Source organism: Perca fluviatilis, chromosome 9, assembly GCF_010015445.1.
Source record: "Perca fluviatilis chromosome 9, GENO_Pfluv_1.0, whole genome shotgun sequence".
Lineage (NCBI taxonomy): Eukaryota > Metazoa > Chordata > Actinopteri > Perciformes > Percidae > Perca > Perca fluviatilis.
This window is the reverse complement of record NC_053120.1, coordinates 9,603,591-9,624,165: the sequence shown is the minus strand read 5'-3', so window position 1 is coordinate 9,624,165 and position 20,575 is coordinate 9,603,591. Positions and strand designations below refer to the sequence as shown.

General features: G+C 39.2%; 2 protein-coding genes across 3 annotated transcripts in view; one reads left to right on the top strand and one right to left on the bottom strand.

Annotated features, from left to right (window-relative positions):
- The window catches only part of fnbp1l (formin binding protein 1-like), a 56,994-nt gene extending 47,623 nt beyond the window's left edge, over positions 1 to 9,371 (bottom strand). Inside the window, exon 1 of the mRNA XM_039812222.1 lies at positions 9,220 to 9,371. Within this exon, the coding sequence (XP_039668156.1) occupies positions 9,220 to 9,243 (24 nt within the window). The 5' untranslated portion in view covers positions 9,244 to 9,371. The remainder of the gene's footprint in view (positions 1 to 9,219) is intronic.
- Positions 9,372 to 9,397: 26 nt separating this feature from the next.
- On the top strand, positions 9,398 to 20,522 carry si:ch211-198n5.11 (methylcrotonoyl-coenzyme A carboxylase 2). Of its 2 annotated transcripts, XM_039812219.1 has the most exons (14): positions 9,398 to 9,508; positions 11,241 to 11,434; positions 12,978 to 13,142; positions 13,263 to 13,459; positions 13,693 to 13,871; positions 14,102 to 14,182; positions 14,982 to 15,160; positions 15,306 to 15,522; positions 15,866 to 15,957; positions 16,895 to 17,051; positions 17,360 to 17,482; positions 18,961 to 19,194; positions 19,286 to 19,364; positions 20,225 to 20,522. In XM_039812219.1, exons 2-14 carry the CDS (start codon positions 11,415 to 11,417, stop codon positions 20,347 to 20,349), a joined length of 1,848 nt encoding a protein of 615 aa, XP_039668153.1. In that variant the 5' UTR covers positions 9,398 to 9,508; positions 11,241 to 11,414; the 3' UTR covers positions 20,350 to 20,522. The 2 variants fall into 2 exon arrangements, with proteins under 2 accessions (XP_039668153.1, XP_039668154.1); XM_039812220.1 differs by lacking the exons at positions 9,398 to 9,508; positions 20,225 to 20,522 and having other exon boundaries at positions 11,415 to 11,434; positions 19,286 to 19,838.
- Positions 20,523 to 20,575: the final 53 nt, after the last annotated feature.

The window sequence follows — 20,575 nt, the reverse complement described above, 5'->3', positions numbered from 1 at the left end:
TCACCAACTGGACAAGTTGTTGCAGGTTCACCCACACGGTCCACAGCTGTGACAAAAACATTTGTCTCGATGCCGTTTCAGTCAACAGAAATTAGCCAGGGGAGCAAAAAAGGGGATGCTACAGTAAGGAGGTGATTTATATATAAAAATGCCCATCACAGTTTCCTTAAGCCCAAGGTGGTGTCATCAAAGTGCTTGTTTTCTCCAACAAACAGTACATAACCTAAAGATATTCAATTTACTTTCACTTAAGAAAACAAAAGCAGTGAATATTCACATGAGAAAAGCTGGAATTAGAGAATGTTTTAGGGGCATTATATATGGTCTCCAGTTTTAAAATTAAGTATTTTTTTTTTCTGTAAAAACTTAAAAAACCCAAATAAACTTAATCTTATCAATCACCTACAGAAATCATTGTGGCTGGATAACTTTTTACTCAATTCAAACTAAGAATGCGGTTCTATGTAGAGGTGTGCAATAAAAACCTCTCGTGTAATTCCATACAGTCTCTGGTAATTTCATATGTAATGTAATTTCATATTATGATACTGTGTATTGTGATTTAGTAAATATTATGGAAACTCCACTGAGAAATTGTTGATGTCAAAGTTGACCAGACAGGAAATTTTGTTTTTGGCCAATTCAGTGAATTGAATACTTTTAAAAATCATTATATTGATGCAAAAGGATCATAAAAATCCAATATTCCCAAAAAGAGTTCTGCTCATTGATTCGCAGCATTACCAACAATGGCTTAAAACTACAAGAGATATTAAAAGGGATACATAGACATAGTTTATACCATAGTATAAACAGTATGGCAATATATTGTATACTGCCCAACCCTCCTATAAATATTTTTAAAATCTTTCAAACTAGTGGGTGTCGCTGTTAATAAACAGGGCTAACAAATAGGGCTGGGCGATAGGGAGAAAATCAGATATCACGATATTCTTGACCAAATACCTTGATATCGATATTGCGGCGATATTCTAGGGTTGACAATTGGTGCTGTAACAAAATATCTTCACACTTAGATTTTAGATAAATAATCATCAGTAATGTGGACATAATGTCTAAGAGGGAAAAAGGCAAATCATAGTCTGGTAAGTTCAGAAAAGTACATCACTTTACTGTAATGCAGCCTTTAAAACCAGTAAAAGACGACCCTTATGTCATATCACGATATTACGATATCCAAAATCTAAGATGATATCTAGTGTCATATCACGATATCGATATAATAATCGATCTATTGCCCAGCCCTACTAACAAACAAGAATGCCATCAGCATACAGTCTTTACTACTGCCTGTGAGCATGTAACACAAGCAGGCCTAGGATTGACAGCAGATAGCCATCCAGCAGAGGCTTAGTGTAATGACTGGGTTGGAAATCTAGGGAAAATTCACCAGAACAATTCCCAACATCTTCCAATTTTCCATGTGTCCTTAAAGCCTGCATTTTTATCCGCTGGCTAATAAAGTAACTGACTAATAAACAGTTGACAGACAGACTGACTCCTGGAAGATAGCAAACAGTGACTACAGCTGCAACGCTGACCAAAACCCTGCATATAGACAAGTCATGAATCGGAGCCGTCTGGAACCGTTTCTGTCTCTGGTGACTCAGTTTGTACTTCCCGGAAAAGAAATTGAAAACGTTGCAACAATGGATAGAAACTGTCAACAATGATAACAATGTATCTTTATGACTGGTATTAGGAAACAATGAACCACAAGTTCAAAATACATGAGACAGTCAAATATCTAAGAATAGGCAAGGCTTCATTCAAGCCACTTTGGGAAGTTGCATGACACAATTTGACAATATGAGGCCATATAGTATTCTTAGAGTTTAAGACACAAAAAGAAGTATCACACCAACAATAAGCCCCGATTGTGAGGACGGTCACAAAGCCAGGTCATACGTGTTGTATGACACTGACTCATTTAGACTGACAGAAAACAGGTTTATCCAGGGTCACTGCAGTGGTCTGACAGGCGTACAGGTGTGATGGTGTCTGAATCCAAGAAGAGCATGACTGCCAAACAGCTGGCTGGGTGGATACAACTGTGACTGCATCCAGAAGGAGGACGGGAGCGATGGGAGGATGAGAGGCAGGAAGAAAGGGAAGGAGAGGAGAGAAGCATTGGGGACAGAGTCCAACAACAACAAAGAGGAAGAAGGCAGCAACTCTGTTTGTGTGTGTAGTACTAGTCCCACAGAATGAAATAATTAAATTCACAAGACTATGGATTGGTAATTCTACCATTTATTTCTTCCTTTGGTAGTTAATTGCCTCATTTGTCACTGCCTTCCTTTGTTTGTCCATATGTCATCCGGTGAAACTGCCAACACCATTCATCTGATTCGGATTACATTCTTGAGAATTTATGCATATCATTGTTACGTAGAAACATTTTTTTTTTTATTATTATTATTTTCCTTTCCCCACTTAGTCATTGTATCCACATTACTGATGATTATTTATCAAAAATCTCATTGTGTAAATATTTTGTGAAAGCACCGATAGTCAACCCTACAATATCGTTGCGATAGAGGTATTTGGTCAAAAATATCGTGATATTTGATTTTCTCCATATCGCCCAGCCCTAACTACTACCACTATTATTCCCACAGGTGTTTTCAGTTCTTCTGATCAGGGGTCTCCTATTGAGCAGACGGGAATCACGCAGGCTAATCCCTAATAAGAACCTCGCAGGCTGTTGAGAAAGTCAAGCCTCCATAACCACAGAGGGCTGCCATCATGGGATGGCATCTCGATGTGAGTTTGTGACATTAAAAAGGACAAATCCGGTGCAAAATGAACCTAGGGGGTTAATAACACGTGTACCCAGTCGACCGTTCTCTGGGATGTGTTTTCATGCTAATCGAATGGGACGACGAACGCCGTACAACCAGTAACCTAGCTCAAGCACGGCGTTCGTCGTTCAACTGGTCATGACTGTTATCCCAAGATGGTGCCCGCCTGTATACATGAACGGTACTGTCTTAATAATTATCTTTTTAATAAACTGTCATCCACTTACAAAGTTCTCAATGCTTCAGTTTACAAGTAGGGACCCTCATTATGCTACCGTGGAAGTGTGGTGCTAATTTGAGCATGTAGCTGGTGCCGACTCGTCCTCGCTGGCAATTTCTTGGCGTAATTTATTTTAGCCCCGCTGCTGCTTGGCTTTATAAAGTAATTTGCAATATATCCCTTTTTCGCCATGGCTTGGGCTTTGACTTTCCCGCTTGCTTGTCGCCGTTTGTAGTTTATATATCTACGGTAATCTACTCCTGCATTCATTCAGAGCAAGTCATTTTTTTTTAAAATAAATTTAAAACATGATTGTTTATTGTTTTAACAGATCGAAAGTTATGAAAATCACTGTAGCCTATGTTAACACAATTCAAATTGTGCAGAGGAAATTATTTACATCAGTCATTCTGACCGGAGACAATAAGAATTTTCGTTCCTCAGCGTTGTTTTCCCGTCAATCGCCAGTTATTACTAGACAACGGAAATTCAGGTTGGTACAGTAGCTTCTGCTGACATTTTGCATCATTATTCTTGATGTATCCTGTTGCAGCAGCCAATTCTCCACCTGGATCATTAATGTTTAATCTAATCCTTTATGTCTGTAAACTCTACTGGTCTCTCAGTGCATGGGCCTTCATCAATGCACCTCCTCCTCTTAACATATGAAAGTATCTCCCTTCTCTGCGCTCATTAAACATCCTTTTTATGAGCTTTCTTCTTCTCCTCCTCCTCCCATTCTTCTCTCACACCTCATTCCACCTTCTCTATCCTCATCTTCCTCCCTGTCTCCTGGAGATGTGTGTTAGCACAATTTTGTTAATTAAGAAAGACATTGGCCCTCACACGCAGGACATGCACAAAGTAATCTGGGCACAATCATTGTCACACATCCAGGATTGAAAACATGTTCTGTTACTTACACCTACAACCCCCCCCCCCCCCCACACACACACACACAGAGTTGAAAAGCTTGGCTAGACTGGATATAACAGCTTGTCGTGTCCAGGCCAGTGCCCTCAGCTTCAACATGACTTCATTCACACCCGCTGTGTCCTGCTAAGAACCAGACTACTGGCCTACTAAACAACAGGAACCCTCTCATCAGAGCTTTCACTGCCACAGATCCATAAGCCAATGAGAAGATAGACAACGAATGGTGGATCAAGGAGCACATAACACAGCAACCAGGGCTGGGTATTGTTCAAAAAATATCCAATACCGGTATCGATACCAATGCCGTGACTTCGATACCGGTTCCTAAGCGATACTTTTATTTTTAAAACCAATTTTATAAAACAAAAAGAAATTCCAACATCTCACATTACGGCACAAATCTTTTTTTCCAGCTCCTACTGCTTGAGCTCTGTCTCTGTGTAACGTAGAGTTTTCCCTGCCTGCCTCGACGACGTGTAACGTTAGACAGCCAATCACAGACATTGTTAGATCTTGGCAGAAGCATGCTGCATGCTTATTGGCTCACTGACGCTGGTGAGGTTTACTCCTTAGGTATTGAAATTACATTTTTCCGATACTTTAGAGGCAAGTAGTCGGTGCCTAAAAAGTATAAGCCTAAATTCTGTACCCGGCCCTAACGCTAACCCTTTCATACTCTGGAGTCAAGGATATACATTATCAATAATCAATAATAAACTAGTTAATGGTAAGGAGAACACTGGGTAAAGACTGAATACACACCGGAAGAAGACAACATCAGAACAAAATCTCTAACAGCATCAAATTGGAGGGTGTCAAAGTCATGTAGATGGCCAAATTTTTAAGAGGTTTTCAGATCCAACGGCAAAGATTGAACTTCTATGCTCTATTCAATTAGCGGTTTAATAACTGAAACATCAGAAAAAAAATGTAATGAAGTCCACTTACAGAGCTCAAGGTGGCATTGTCAAATTGCTTGTTTTGTCTGATTATTAACTGTCCAAAAATATTTACAGTTCTAAAAAAATCCACAAATTCTCACATTTAGGAATCTGAAACCAGTAAATGTTTGACATGTTTTGCCTGATAAATTACTAGAACTAGTAATCAATTATTCCAATTGATGTCAGTTCATGTTCTTTTGATCGACTAATCAATTAATCATACTAGGCATATTAAGCACTACAAGGATTGACTGCGAGACCACTACAACTGATCCAGGATTCAGGAAACTTAAAACACACAGTACGCACATGAATGATCACTTTAGTATTCAAAAATCACTGCAATTACAGTATATCTTTAATATACAATATATTGCCCAATCCTCATCCTGATAGTCCCATAAAGCAAAACATGTGAAATGCAGAGATGCAACCCTACAGTCAGTAAGACGTATATATACACTGTAGGCTACGGTCTATAGATATCACATATAGGAGTGGGGATATTGAGCACCCTTATCTGAGTCCGATGGCCACCTGATGCCAAGAATACAAGCAATCCTCTTGTTCCAAGAATCAAACGATTCACACATAAGCCTGGTAACCCATTCTCCAACAACACCTCCCATAGGACACCTGGGGGAACGCAGTAATAAGCCTTTTCAAAATCCACACAACGCATGAAGGAAAGAAAAGCAAACTCTTTTGACCCCTTGCTAGGCAAGACGGTAACAACCTGCTCACTGCTCTGAATCTGAGTTTCCACAATTGGTTTTCCCTCTCCATTTATCGGCTGACAGTCTTCAAAGTAAAATCAAGAGTCTAGCCAGCCGTTTAAAGCCTGCCCTCTTTCCTCTACCTTTCCATCCTTTATCCCCTTATCTTTGCTATTCAGTTTGGCCGATCAGTAAAGACGACTGCCTGTCAGCCTCTTGTCCTTTAGTCAGACTTGGCTGCTCCGCTCTGCCGGCCTCCGGCTCACCTCAACCAGACAGACCAGAGCACAGCATGGCAGCATCCTGGCACTAAGCGCACACACTGAACGCACACAGAGCTTTAATTCAGACCAACACTTCCTACTTTGTGTGTGTGTGTGTGTGTGTGTGTGTGTGTGTGTGTGTGTGTGTGTGTGTGTGTGTGTGTCTCGGAGGGCAGGAAGCCAGCGCCGTAATAGGATGTTCCTCGCTTGCTTTGTAATGTCTCAAAGACCTGGGTTAGAGCCAGAACGCAAGGCAAAAGCAAAGGCACCGGGCTTCATTGAACATACTAATGCTGCCTTTACTTGAGTGCTGCTTGATGCTTTTTATTCATATAATGACGTTTGCAAAAGAAAATACCAACCTAGGGGTTGACGCTGTCACAAGGAAAATCTGAGGGCTCACAAGATGATCAAGAGGATAGGAAAAAACAAGAAAAAAACATTTTTGGGATTTTTTTTTTAGACTTTTTTTGTTTGAATTTGGTCACAGCCAGTAGTAATATGCAATACTGAGGGTTTGCCAGTAGACAAGGCTTGGTTTTAAGGGGTCTCAATCCACAAAGGTTGGAGTAAATTACCAGAAAATCAACCAACAGCTATTTTGATAATCTGAGCAATGATTTTATACCATCTCTCAAGAAAAAAAAAGCCAAAAATTAGCTGCTTCAAGCTACTCAAATGTTGAATGAGATTGGCTGCTTTTCTTTATCTTAAATGGCAGTGAATCAAACACCTTTGAATGTTGGACTGTTGGTCCAATAAAACAAACAATCTGAAGACATTCAAATTAATGATGGCTGACTCAATGCAGCCATCATAATCATACGTGAGACAACCAAATAATGGTGTTTGGCCCACAACTGCCAACTTCTATTGGACAGCCAATCACGTTTCATTTGAGATCCGACAGCCAAGCTACTAGCCTACTACCTAATGAAATTAGCCAGACAATAATGTATGGTGTCTGACATTACATCGTCGGTCATCTGTAAAACGCAACAGCCAATCAACGGTTTGACATTCCATCGCGGGGACAATAATCCTTAATCTGACATCAGACAGCCAATCATGTATAATCTGACATCAGACAGCCAACAAATTAATCTCATCAATGGATTGAGGGGATTATGACGGCCCGTCAGCAAGCGTCCCCACTCAGCAGATCTTTGTGTGTTTTGCTTTTCTTTAGCACCGAGGAAACGACGACGCAGAGATGAACTGAAACAGGTTTGATGAGAGAGTAAAGCGATTTAACACTTTCGAATTTGAGTTACTTTTACTAAAGTCACACCTTGGACTTATTTCATCAGGACCTTTGTGATGAATGTACTACATTAGTTTTAAAATCCTGCTGTTGAATTTGAATCCAACTAGGCTATTTTGTATTTCTTCTGTGAATTATTTAATTGTCTTGCAAGCTTGCATTTTTTCTCCCAATGTTTCTTTTCTTATGTCCTGCTTTTGAGAAATTGTAGCCTTATGGGATATTGAGCTAAACAAATAAACGACATATTGACATATGTGGCTGGATGTATGTAAATCCCAACACGAAAAAGTGTAAAGATTACAAAAATGTTATACATAGTTCTGCACACACTTAATACTTAGGAATAATGAAACGATTAATCAATTTATTAATGTGTGTGTGTTAAGCATGAATCGCTTGTGATGGCCATTTTCACAGTTTTTGGAAATGTTATAGTTGTAAATGATTGATTACTGGACAAATCACAAACAGGTGAATTGATAATGAAAATAATCATAAGTTACACCCAGTTTAAATAGTTTTCTTGGTATGATTGTTCTTAAATCTTATATGAAATGCAACTGAATCAAATGACATCTAGAAACAGAAGTGTTATCTCGTCTTTTTCTGTTAAAGAAATTGGCTGAAACACACATTCACACCTTTAGAAAAAGGCTCAAAAATGTTTACATTTCCCTTTCCAGTCTTAAAGCCATGTTGCCAGCCTCTCCATCTGTCTAGCTGGGAACACAAACTGACATGATTATATCCTCTCCATACTTGGTACTAAAAAACCAAGAGGGAGGGAGGAAGAAAAACTAAATGGATAACATGAATGGGACATTTAAAAATAAAAAATAAAAATCACATCTGCGTCCATGTGTACAATATTTCACAACACTTCATCACAGACAAGCAAACAGTTATCTATTTGTCTGTAGCAGCATGTTACATTTGAGGACTGAGCAAGCCAAAAATTAGCTTATATTAAACTGCAGATAACCACTGAGGTCAGCTGGAGGAGTATCATCTCAGGGAGGGTGAAGTACCCCCTCCTACACACACACACACACACACACACACACACACACACACACACACACACACACAATGCTGCTGGTTGCCTCTCTGGTTACAGCAGCTTGTGATGGCCAACACCCCAGAAAATACAGTATGTTAGCTAAGACTCGTATTCAAACAAATAGTTAATAAATTAACTCCATAGTGCAACAAACAATTACACCACATCATAATATCAAATTTGAGGACATGGACGATGTAAAAAGGACATATTCACTCACTCTGATCTCTACTGTACTTGACAAAGAGCAGCAGTAGCTCATGATTGAGTGATTTAAGCGATAACATTTTATATGACTGACTTGTAGCTACTCGTTGAGTTGCAATTGCTAGAAAGACAGGGCAGACGTTGGGAGGTGAATTGTGTCGCGGCTGATTCATGTGTCCTCTTCTAATCGCATGGAAGTTAAGACAAAAGATGGGATAACTGGCCACAAAGAGCCATGCTATGCCAATCAGTCAGTGAAACCAGCGGCTGTTTAGGGACGGGTATTTTTAAGGAGCCAGACCGAACAGGACTGTGGTCTCTACCCGGATTCTCCACCCTGCTACCGGTCGGGAATCCCTTCCAGCTTCTCTTTGAAACAGGGTGTGACACTCCAAAAAACCTCAAACCTCAACTTCGTAACTTGCCAGTCAAACAAAATCAAGAATTTAGCAACTCAGATATTATTTACGTTGATAAGTAACCGGGCGGAGAAGGCAGCGTGACCCCCGCCCCGGCAGTCGTGCCGTGTGTCTGCAGTCTTGCCTATTGTTCCGCCGCTGTCACAGCCGTTAAGGTGCACCGCAGATTAGCTAGCTTTAGCTTTTAGCCTCGCCGCAATACAGCCGGCCAGCTAGCGTAGCCGCTCGCCTTTTCACACAAAGCTAAAAAGGTAACACGGCACCTTTCTTCCACTCGGGTTCCCAACAGTCGGTGTGTTGACCGGGCCAGAAACACAACGTAAACCAGCCAAACAGTACATCATAAACACAGTTAAACATACCCAGAGCTCCGTTCCCCAACTCATCGCGGATTCCCCCTTCTGAGTTCTCCCGTATTAGACAGAGATTTCCCCGCTCAAGACTCTCCTGAACTGCCGCTGGGACTCCGGTTCTTCAGTGTCTGCTGACAAACACACACTCCTCCTCCTCCTCCTTCTTTTCCTCCTGCTCTCTATCCGCCTGAATCAGCAGGGCCGCCCAAACCAGGGGCCCTGGACCACAGTGGTTCTAAAAATAGGGTTATTGTTGGGTCAGCCAAGCGGTTTTAGACCTAAGAAAGACCAACAACAGGTAAATAACTATGAGCTTTCTGTAAATAATTAGGCTAATGTTATGTGATATTATTGATTCATTCAGTAGGCCTAGGCAAATAAATGCAAAAGGAACCAGTCTAGAGTAGGCTATGCTATTATTTCATTGGGATTGATTGTTTCATCGAGTTAAATGCATTTTATTTTAATCAGTTTGATATTATTTTATCATGCTTTCTGTTGGCCCAATTTCAAGACAAAGTTAACCAAACAAAGTTTACCTTCCAACTATAGCCTAGTGTAAAAAATCATAAAGGTCAAAGTATTGATGATATGAAACAATCTTACTAGTAGGGCTGTGCAATTAGGCTAATCGAAATTTAATCGTGATTATGATTTTGGCTCCCAATGATCACAAAAACAGAATAATCGAGAAAAACAATTATTTAGCTCATTACGTTTTGCAAGTAAACTCTTATTTTCTCTTTTCTGAATGAAAAAAATAAAGTTTAAATAGGGCAACTATTGAGGCAAATTTCACAGTTGTATGTGTTTTTTTTACTATTGATTTATTTAATTTTTTCCACTGTTTTTTAAGTTCAATAATTACAACATCTTTCCAGAAGAATCGAGTAATCGTGTTAAATTATCGTGATTTCAATATTGACTGAAATAATCGTGATTATATTTTTTTCCATAATCGAGCAGCCCTACTTACTAGCTTCTATAGGCTATAACTCCTCTCTCTGAGTGTTACACGCTTAGTGTCAAAACTGGACTTAACACGTATTTCCACATCACATCTCAACATTCTTGGACAATTGTACAATAATTAGCCTACTTGGTACAATAATTACAACTAAACAATTTCCCTGAGGGGATCCATTAAGTATTCTGATTCTTTAATAAACAAATAAATGTGTGAAGAAATTTAACAATAAAAATTCAATCTCAAGGCTAAAAAAAGAAAGAAATAGCCTACATGTACAGTAGTACCTTAAAAGGTTTGTCTATGGGAGTCTATGGTATCTTACTACAATATTTATAACAAATGATGTAAGACCTAGACTTACAGTAATAATTCAGCAATCATTACTTTTCATCATTCAAATAGTTTATTAGTTAGCTTTGTCAGTGAAGTTAGGGAACAATACACCAACTGTAAAAATGTAAGAGCCTACTCTCAATTTAGTTATGTAGCATGCACAGAACATTTCCAAATATCTCCTTCTGATGCAAATATATTAATGTTAAAACACCTATTGTTTATTTAAATCAAATGCACCTCGTAAAAACTGACATTTATGGGAAGGGATGTATTTCATCTTTAGACAGAACCCCATAGACTGTTAATATGTACAGTCTATGCAGAACCCCTGTTCATTAATTGGTTAATGAGCAGTTCCATCTAGCGGCCAAGATGTGTTAATACAGCGATAGATAGATAGATAGATAGATAGATAGATAGATAGATAGATAGATAGATAGATAGATAGATAGATAGATCAAGTGTATTTTGACATTCCATCCTCTTTGCACACAGCTATTTTCATTTTAAAATGAGAATTGTTTAAATACAATTTCATATTTTTTATTGCACATTTTTCATACAATCTGTTTTCTATTTATGATTCTTGACATTTGTAGTATGCCTATTTTTTATTTTTTATTTTCTCTTACTTTGGTTTTTGTTATGTGCCAAAATAATAGGCAAATTTCTTGTACGTGAACCTGATTCTGATTCCCATCCCACTCCCCCTCTACTCCTGTAGGTGGCGGTAATGTGTAAAACAGAAGACAAACTGCCAACAGCAGTAGGAAGGAAGAAGAATGTCTATGGCGATGGAGTAAAGTTAGCTGTTTGGGTTTGCTTTTCATGGTTTTGGGGTAGTTTTTAAGCTACTGAAGTTGTGTAATTAGGTGTTTTAGAGCAGACACAGACAGACATGTTCCGCTGCATGCTAAGGTAAGAGGCGTAACTTATTTCCCGTCCATAAATCTACACATGCATTCTTGAAGTGCACTCAGGTGCCTTTACGACCTTTGGCATACATTTCTTGTTTTCTGTTGGTATACAGGAGGGAGCTAACGTATCTGGGATTTGAGGTTATCCAAATGTTACTTTAAAACAATTTCACTGTATGATCATTAATATCTTTAGATTCACGTGACAAAATATGAGCAAACGTGTGTCTACATTGTCGTCGTTCACGCCATTTCCATAACTTTTAGTCTGTTTATTTATGGAAATTAATGTTTCAAGTCTAGCTGGGTTCAATTGAAGAATAGTAAATTCAATTATAAATTAATTTTGTTTCTACATTAATGTCATTATATAAAAGGCTGCTGTACCGGTTGGTTTCCTCACACGTTTTTTCTTAGCTAGTTGGGGGAAAAGTAAACTATGTAAATAGCTATGTAAATTGGCTAGTTTGCTGTGAAATTGACCACTTAAGCCCACATTAATTAAGATATTAGGCTACATTAGTGGTGTGGACCTTTTTCACAGCAGACATTTTGACTTGTCATAGTAGGAAAAGCACAGCTGAAATTAATAACCTTAACGATGGCTCAGTTCCATCAAGTGAGTGAGTCAGCATGTACAATACCAGGGTCTCTCCTAAGTAGAATGCAGCCATCATTAATGGTTTTGAATACACCTGTGCTTTTCCTACTATGACATGTCAACATGTCTGCCGTGAAAAAGGTCTGTATACTTGGCATTACAATAATATTAGAGATGGTTTTGTTTTGTAATAATAATAAAACTATATATGTTATATGTTTAAAAATGCTGTTAAATCCCGTCTGTCAACTCACAGAATTAAGGTAAGTAGTTCAATTTGCTGGTGACAGTCATTAATATAACCTGTGAAACCCTTGGCTTTACCTCTAACTTGCTCCAGCTTGTTAACAGCTGTTAAGTATGTAGATTACAATCAAAACAGCTGCTCTGGTGATTTTGATTTACAATAAAATCGATCAATTTTTCAACTTTGTTGCATCACGGCTAAAATCACTTTAGGGTGGATGAACAACTACATGTTTCCCAGGAACAGTTTCAAAAATGAACCCGGCCACATAAGTCATGTTGAAAAATAATATATAATTTTAGATTTTGTGAAACTAAAGGTATTATATTAAAAATAATCTTTTATAATTTTTCTTTTTATAATAAAAGTTTTTCTGCTTACTTTTGGATAATGCTATTGACATACTGTCAGCATGCTAAAGTGTTAGCATGGAGTACTGGAGACATAATAAACTGGAGACATGTTGGGTGTTTTTGCTATTTATGCTCTCATCAATTAATAGTTTTACAGTATACGGAAAGATGATAGCAACAACATACTTAATAACTTGCACTACTTTTACACACATTTTGCAATGTTCTTAAGGGAATGTTACATTGCATCTTTTTGCATCAGGTTGTCATGTTGTAAACAGACCATGAACATGCTTTGCTACCAGTACACAGTAATAAACACTTATAGATGAATCTGTTGCAGGCTGGCTGAGCAGCGTTGGCAATGTTCAGTCCGCTGTATGAGCTCTGCAGCCAGGAGGAGGAGAGCGCTGCGCAGTGCCTTCCAGGTCCTGGAGCAACCCCTCCAGCCCAACAACCAACATGTGTATGAAGCTAACCTCCGAAACAGCATCGCCTGTCGCAACAAGTAAGTTCTGCTCTTATCAGCTCTGACCAGTTCTTGTTGATTTCCCCTACTGCATTATTCATTGAAATTAGTTTGCAAATGCATGCTGATCATTAGCTCTCTCTTTTTTCTCTCTGTAAGGTACATAGAGTTGATTGAAAAGGTACGGAAAGGTGGAGGGGAAAATGCCATCGCTAGACACACCCAGAGAAATAGGAAGTTGATGGTCAGGGAACGGCTGCGCCTCCTGTTGGATGATGAGGACTTCCTGGAGCTGTCACCATTCGCTGGGCTGGGTCTGCCATATGGGGACATCCCTTCAGCCGGATGCCTGACTGGTCAGAAACCACTAGCTGCAATCCTGCACCTTAAATACTAACCATAGATTGTATAATCTGACTAGTTTGATTTACCCCAGTGCCTCGAATTAACTCAGTTTACTCTTCTGACTTATTTTTTAAATTATAACTTATTATTATTATTATTATTTCCCACCTTATGACGATGCATGTGTGATGCACATGCATGCCACCGACTTATACTGTGTGTCCTTGTGTGCGTATCTATCCAGGCATTGGCAGGATCAGTGGCCTGTGGTGTATGTTCATTGCCAACGATGCCACAGTGAAAGGTGGCACAGCGTATCCAATCACAGTGAAGAAGCAGCTACGAGCACAGGAAATAGCAATTCAGAATCGCCTACCTTGTGTTTACCTGGTCGACTCTGGAGGAGCTTTTCTACCACTGCAGGTAAACACACACACACACACACACACACACACACACACACACACACACACACACACACACACACACACACACACACACACACACACACACACACACACACACACACACACACACACACACAGTAAGAGGTTATCATTAGAAGAGTGTCTTTTCAGGGGATCTTAATGTAAGCTGAAGTATATTGACTGCTATTTTAATCTCTAATTCTCTGTGTTTGTATAATTATCCAGTCAGAGATCTTTCCTGATAAGAACCAGGGAGGAAGGACGTTCTATAACGAAGCAATCATGTCTGCCATGAAAATCGCACAGGTAAAGAAAAAAAAGTAGTTTGGGCTTAAACAGAACTAAAAATAAAAAAGGCAATGAATGAATGAATGTGTTATAAATACTAAACAGATGTCACATGTGACATGCTACTGTCCCTGGAGCCATGTAAAGCAAAAAGCAGACAAAACTGTTAAAATGTGCTAACAATATATTTTCAGGAAATTGTATCATGGTGTTTTCCAGGCTATTTTAAGGTTCCCTCTATTTTGCAGTTTTAGAGGCATCGGATTTACAAATTTCCTTTCAAGTACATCAAATATAATTGGTGTTAAATTGATCTTTAGGCCATAGAAGGTAGAAATGAATGTACTACTAAGTTTGTTTAAACAGCTTAACTAGAAGTCTCCTGAGTTTTTCTGGTATTTCTGACACTGCCTTTGGCACCATTCTCCTTTTTTTTTGTTTTTTTTTTTTTTGTTTAGTTTTTTTACCTCTTTGACTCAACCTTTTTTTTTGATGCTGTTTTTGACTTTTGTTTGCCTGACGACCTTCATTAAAAACCTTTTGATTTTATTCTTTGTCCTGACTCTGTGACAGACAGTGTGAAGGATTCTTTGATTCCTCTTTAATCAAGTTTTTTTTTTTTTTTTTTTACCTACATACATAACATGTTGAGGTCTGCAAGAGTTTTCTCAAACTTGGGTTCCAGTCTTAAAAGCTGAAGTCCACACAGAAAAGACACAAAACCACATCATCATTTGATAAAATTACAGCTATTGCAGTTTAAAAATTTTTTTATATATATATAAACTATTTCTAAATAGAAACAACAATCTTAAAGGTGTCGGTGGTGTGCGGGTCATGCACGGCGGGTGGCGCTTACATTCCCACCATGGCAGAAGAGGCAGTGATGGTGCACCGGATAGGAACCATATTCCTGGGAGGACCGCCCCTTGTCAAGGCCGCCACGGGAGAGGAAGTCTCCGCAGAAGACCTGGGAGGAGCCAGGCTTCACGCTGAGTAGGCCCATAAATCAAACCAATCCCAAAATATTATTATTATTATTATTATTATTATTATTATTATTAATAAATGTTATTGTTATTAAATAAATAACAGAATAAGTTCACATTGTCAAGTCTGTCAATCCATCATCTGGTTTCAGGGTGAGTGGCTGTGTGGACCATTTTGCCTGGGAAGAAAAGGAGGCGTACGATTACACCAGAAACATTGTTTCCACCCTCAACTTCCAACTGCCTGAGGAAGAGGAGGAGGAGGATGAAGAGAGGAAGAGGAAAGCTGAGGAAGAGCCGCTGTATAGTTCAGAGGATCTTCTGGGGCTCGCTCCTAAAAGTTATAACTACAGTCTGGATGTTAAGATGGTACAGTGTGCAAAACAAATATTAATGTAGTTAGCATGGGCAGTAAATACATTCCGTCTGATGTAACAGCCAGGGAAAAGAGACCTATGTAATCATTACAGAATCATTACACACTGCAGTTTGTCACAGTGGTTTAATGACATGTTCTCTGGCAAGTAAGTGCAAAAACACCACAATGATTTTAGATTATCCCTTCAAAATTCATGGCAAATTACTGTATATTGTCGTTTGGTATGTGGAAAAGTCAGTTTCACGTCATGACAGTCATGTTCCTGTCTCACTGAATCCAGACTTAATAACACGCTGTTGGTTGTTGTTATTGTCTGTCTGTCTGTCTGTCCAGGTAATCAGTCGGCTGACAGACGGGAGCCGCTTCCAGGAGTTTAAAGCTCTCTATGGAACCACACTCATCACTGGCTTTGCAAAGATACATGGGTAATGGATACAAACGCACACAGAGTTAGATAATGGGGGCAGGAATAACATACGCTGTTCAGCTAACAAACTTTAAGTTAAAGTCTGCAGTTAAGTTGGAATAATAGTTAGTAAATTATAATAATTTGCCAATTTAACAATAATTAATTATTTAATAAAGGCATATATTACAAGCAGATTGTCAGCACAAACTGTGTTAATTTGCACCGTGCTGTTGAATCTGGCCAATAGAATCTCTCACTGAACACAATAAACAGAAGATGTAGTTTCTGTAGTTTTGGGTGCAGAGATTATTTTTTGAATGGTCCTTTTTGGCTTCTTTATACTGAAAATGGGTGAGACACTTGCATAGTTTACACTATACACTCTTAAACTCAGTGACCCCTCACCCATGAGATTAGCAGCTGCCCTCAGTTACGTCTTAATCAGTAGATGTCAACAGACAGAAGACCAAAACGAATCTCAATCCCTTGAAAGTGACCAAAGGCCACGTAAGACTTTGTAGGAACAAATTCATCTGTTGACTGAACTGATCAGACTTATTTACACTATTGTGTTGTTTCTAATGTGTGTATCGAAGATGCTTGAAAAGCAGCCTAACGGTACGTGTCCACTGCCAAAGGGCATTTCCCCGCTTCCCATGAGCAGCCGCGTAATGCATTACGGCCCCATGTCAAGCGTTTGTCCAATCAGGTGCAGCCATCGCGGTTGTTTCAGGGTGTAGCCTGTTTTTCTTTGCTTGTCAGTGGACAGTGAAGAGAAACTGATAACTGCTAGTGGCAAGCCCACTAGCGTGCAATGCTGGGAAGCGGGGGGGATCCCTGCCGTCAGAAAACGCCACAGTGGAAGCCTCTGCAGGATAGCTTGAGCTGTTTTTATTTGTTTTTGAGTATATGTGAGTATTTGTTTTCATGTCTGTGTGCATGTACTGTGTTAGACACTTAGTGGGAATAGTAGCCAACGACGGAGAGCTGTCATACCCGGCCACACTCAAAGGAAGCCATTTTGTCCAGTTGTGTGACCAGAGAGACATCCCCCTTCTCTTCCTCCAGAACACGGCACCCACAACGGCTCTAACACTCTCCACAACACAGGTACACACACACACACACACACACACACACACACACACAGGCTTGTTTGGATTCAAAATGCATCGTACAACTCATAGACTTTACCAAATAGTTCTCTGGTCTTTTCTTGGATTTATATTTATAAGTAAATGTATAAATTATTATTGTCAATTTTGTACAGATATTCTGGGACATCAAAGATAGAATCTGAATTAGTAATTCCTGAAGGCAGGATTTAGAAAAAAAAATCCTGGCCAGCTTGTAACATTTTAATAAAAATAATGTAGTTTCATATCTGTATTTTCTCAGTTTGTTTCTCTCTCTTCTAGGCAGAGATGAACACTAACCATCTGAAGGCTCAGGGTTCAATGATGTCAGCAGTAGCGTGTGCCTCCGTCCCCAAAATCACAGTGGTGATTGGTGGATGCCATGGTGCGGACAGCTTCGCCATGGTAAACGTCGATGAACATTAATGTAGTTATGTGACAATCTCATAACAAAAACGTTGGTCTTTTACCTAGCTTATTCATTTAAAGCTATAGTGTGCAACTATTTTATATCAATGAATGTCCGTTACATTCAAGCCATGGCCAGATGAGTTGATACAAAGCTTATTAAGGCTATCGGCTCCACACAACTCTCTCTGTATTTCTCAGTATGGCTATGTTTACAAATGGTGTAGTCTGGCGACTGCTCACGCGCAGCAGCTCGAGTGATGCGTTTTACGTAGGGTTGGGTACCTCAACCCGGTGCTAATATGGCTCCGGTGCCTAAACGACCGGTATTTACCGGACCAATAGCAACGCGGATTTCGATGCCACTGAAATACCTGCGCTTCTCTCCGATGCTCCGAGACGGATGTTAGAGGCAACAGAAGCATCGCTGCACGCGACACTAGTTAAGTCTGCACTTGACAGCAGCTGATGTTAGCCTACCGTTAGCTAGTAGCTAGATTAAAAACTGTTAAAATGCTGACAGCTAACGTTAAAATTAAATTGTAATTTCCCCACTGGGGATCAATAAACAGCATAAATTGTATAAATTAAATGGTGTAAAGCGTGACTGTATTTCACTTTAGAGGATTCCAACACCGGGACGTAACCGTGTGCAGCTGCCGTTGTCTGAGAAAACAACACAGGCGGTGCTGCATTCACTTGAAACTGGCAGCCTAAGCCTTGTGATGCATCAAAAGCTATTGTAAAACAACCTTTTCCCATCTGGTGGTTGTTTAACAGCAATTTACTGGTGAAATATGTTATTTGTTATAATAATCATTTAAAAAAAATATATTTAAATAATATATATATTTTTTTTAAGTATTGATTCAGGCACCGTTTAGGCATGTGCACCATTTTTAAAGTATCGCTTTCGCACAGGTATCGGGGAAAAACCCAAACGATGCCCAACCCTAGTTTTACAGTACGTCACCGCTGAGAAAGGCCTCAGCAGCATTCAGCCTTGGAGCCAAAGAGGACATCAAACAAGATCATTACCTCTTCTGAAGAGTCCATCGTGCTTCTTCCGTGTCCTCCTTGGTTTGACGGGTTAAACACTTCTAGTAACTGATCACTGAAGGCTTGCTCGTGTGGATGCGCCGACAGTGTTGTTGTCATTACTTAGAATTCCTAATGGGGGCGACAGAAACTACGTGTAGAGCTTTAAAGGTGGTATTATCCTGAATGCAGAAATGAATCGTCTTGGGGAACATCAAATGGGACCTGGTCCAATTCATTGTATGACCGCATTGTTTTTGCAGAATCAACTGCAAAAGATATTTAATGGATACCAATCTAGTTTTTGTTACCCTTGGTTACGAACAACAAATTGTACACAATCCCTCTTATTCTACTGTATCATCATACATGTTACTCTTGCAGGATTCAGGGTTAATCCCACAATTTCAATCTTGTTTCCTTTTTTCTTCCTCCAGTGTGGGCGGGCTTTTGACCCTAATTTCCTGTTCCTGTGGCCCAACGCCAGAGTGTCTATTACTGCTCCGGGTCACGCCGGCTCTCTGCTTCCCCCTGACAGCGAGCAGGAGGAGGAGAAGAAGACGCAGGAGGAGGACAAGTTAAATAGGCGACTGGAGGAGGAGAGCTCAGCTTTCTTCTCCTCCAGCAGGCTCTGGGACGATGGAGTCATTCTGCCTCAGGACACCAGGAAGGTAAAAAAAAAAACACCAATACGATTTCAACTTTCCCTTTTTTCCCCATTATGATGGGTTTTTTTTTTCTCACATCTGTTTCTGTCTGCAGGTTCTAAGAGACTGCCTGGACATCATCAAACAGCAGCAGTATCAGATGTCCACAGAGAAACTGCAGCCGCCACTTCTACGTATATAGAAGCTTCCATTTTTGTCCTCCTCATGTCCTCTGGACACTACAAACATCTGTCCATCTCTGAGATTAAACTGCTGCTGAAGCCCATTGATCATCTTTTCCAATGTGTGCACTACAATAATCTGTGTCTGTATGTCTGGCCATGCTAACATGTTTGCATACAGTGTAAATTAGTAATTGTAGGTAACGAGAATTATCTCAACAATCTCTTAAAGATGCATCGACCAGCAGCTAACAGTCTGTGTGCGAGGGAATATTAATTTAGATAGATTTTTAATCAATTTTAAATTATGCTTACTCCCTTCATAATTAATCTATTCTATTAAAGGTCATATTATAGGTATATCTTACTGCATCTTTTAACTCCTGTTAACAATAATTTTCTATTTCAGTACTTTCCTGGTTATATAAGATTATTTTGTTTTGATTACACAGGTAATGTAATACAAATCACTTCAGTAAAAGTTTTATCTTCATACTTTGAATAATTCAAATCAACTACAATTGCTGCACATACTGAATGCAAATGTGTCCGCATGGACACTGTACAGAAATATTAACAAGCAGATAGATGATTGTATTGCCTATCCTCCGATAAATGGTGGTAGAAACTTTCAAAGGTCCCACAATGTGATTACCTCATTAAACCTGCATTCACGTTTATTGTCCACTTGGGGGCAGCACAAGCCACAGTAAACACAACATGAACAGTTTTTAGGAGATACTGAGTATTATGCCCATGTGGCTTCTGTTTGTGTATAATTTAATGTTTGCCTCATTTTTGCACATAACACAGTTGTCTTGGCATGTTTTTTAATTCTTTTTTTTTTTTTATTCTTTTTTTCTCTCTTCTAGGAGATGAAAGATTAAAATCTGCACGCCCAAAAGCAACTCGTATGAATGTTGATACGATATTGATATTATTTTACAGTAATTGTTGTCAAAAAACTGTAACCAGTAATCTAATTACAAAAACGTGACATTATCATAGTCATGTAATAGTTTTTATTTGATTAAAACAAATGTAAATAGCTTTTTACAATACATGTTGCAAAAATTCTTTTTGTATTTAATTGTTGCCCTCACTTTAGAAGAGGGGTTTTACAAATCTGCAGGTGCTATATTAATTATAAAATAAAACATTTTCAATGGACTAAATGTGAATGTATTTGCTAAGGTGTTTTTAACTAAAGCAAAGTAAACTAT

Bases quoted from the DNA above. Each gene is read 5' to 3' on its own strand.
- si:ch211-198n5.11 (XM_039812219.1), top strand. From the start codon at position 11,415: ATGTTCCGCTGCATGCTAAG. The intron at 11,435-12,977 runs GTAAGAGGCGTA...AATCTGTTGCAG, and splicing joins ATGTTCCGCTGCATGCTAAG to GCTGGCTGAGCAGCGTTGGC. The intron at 13,872-14,101 runs GTAAACACACAC...ATAATTATCCAG, and splicing joins GAGCTTTTCTACCACTGCAG to TCAGAGATCTTTCCTGATAA.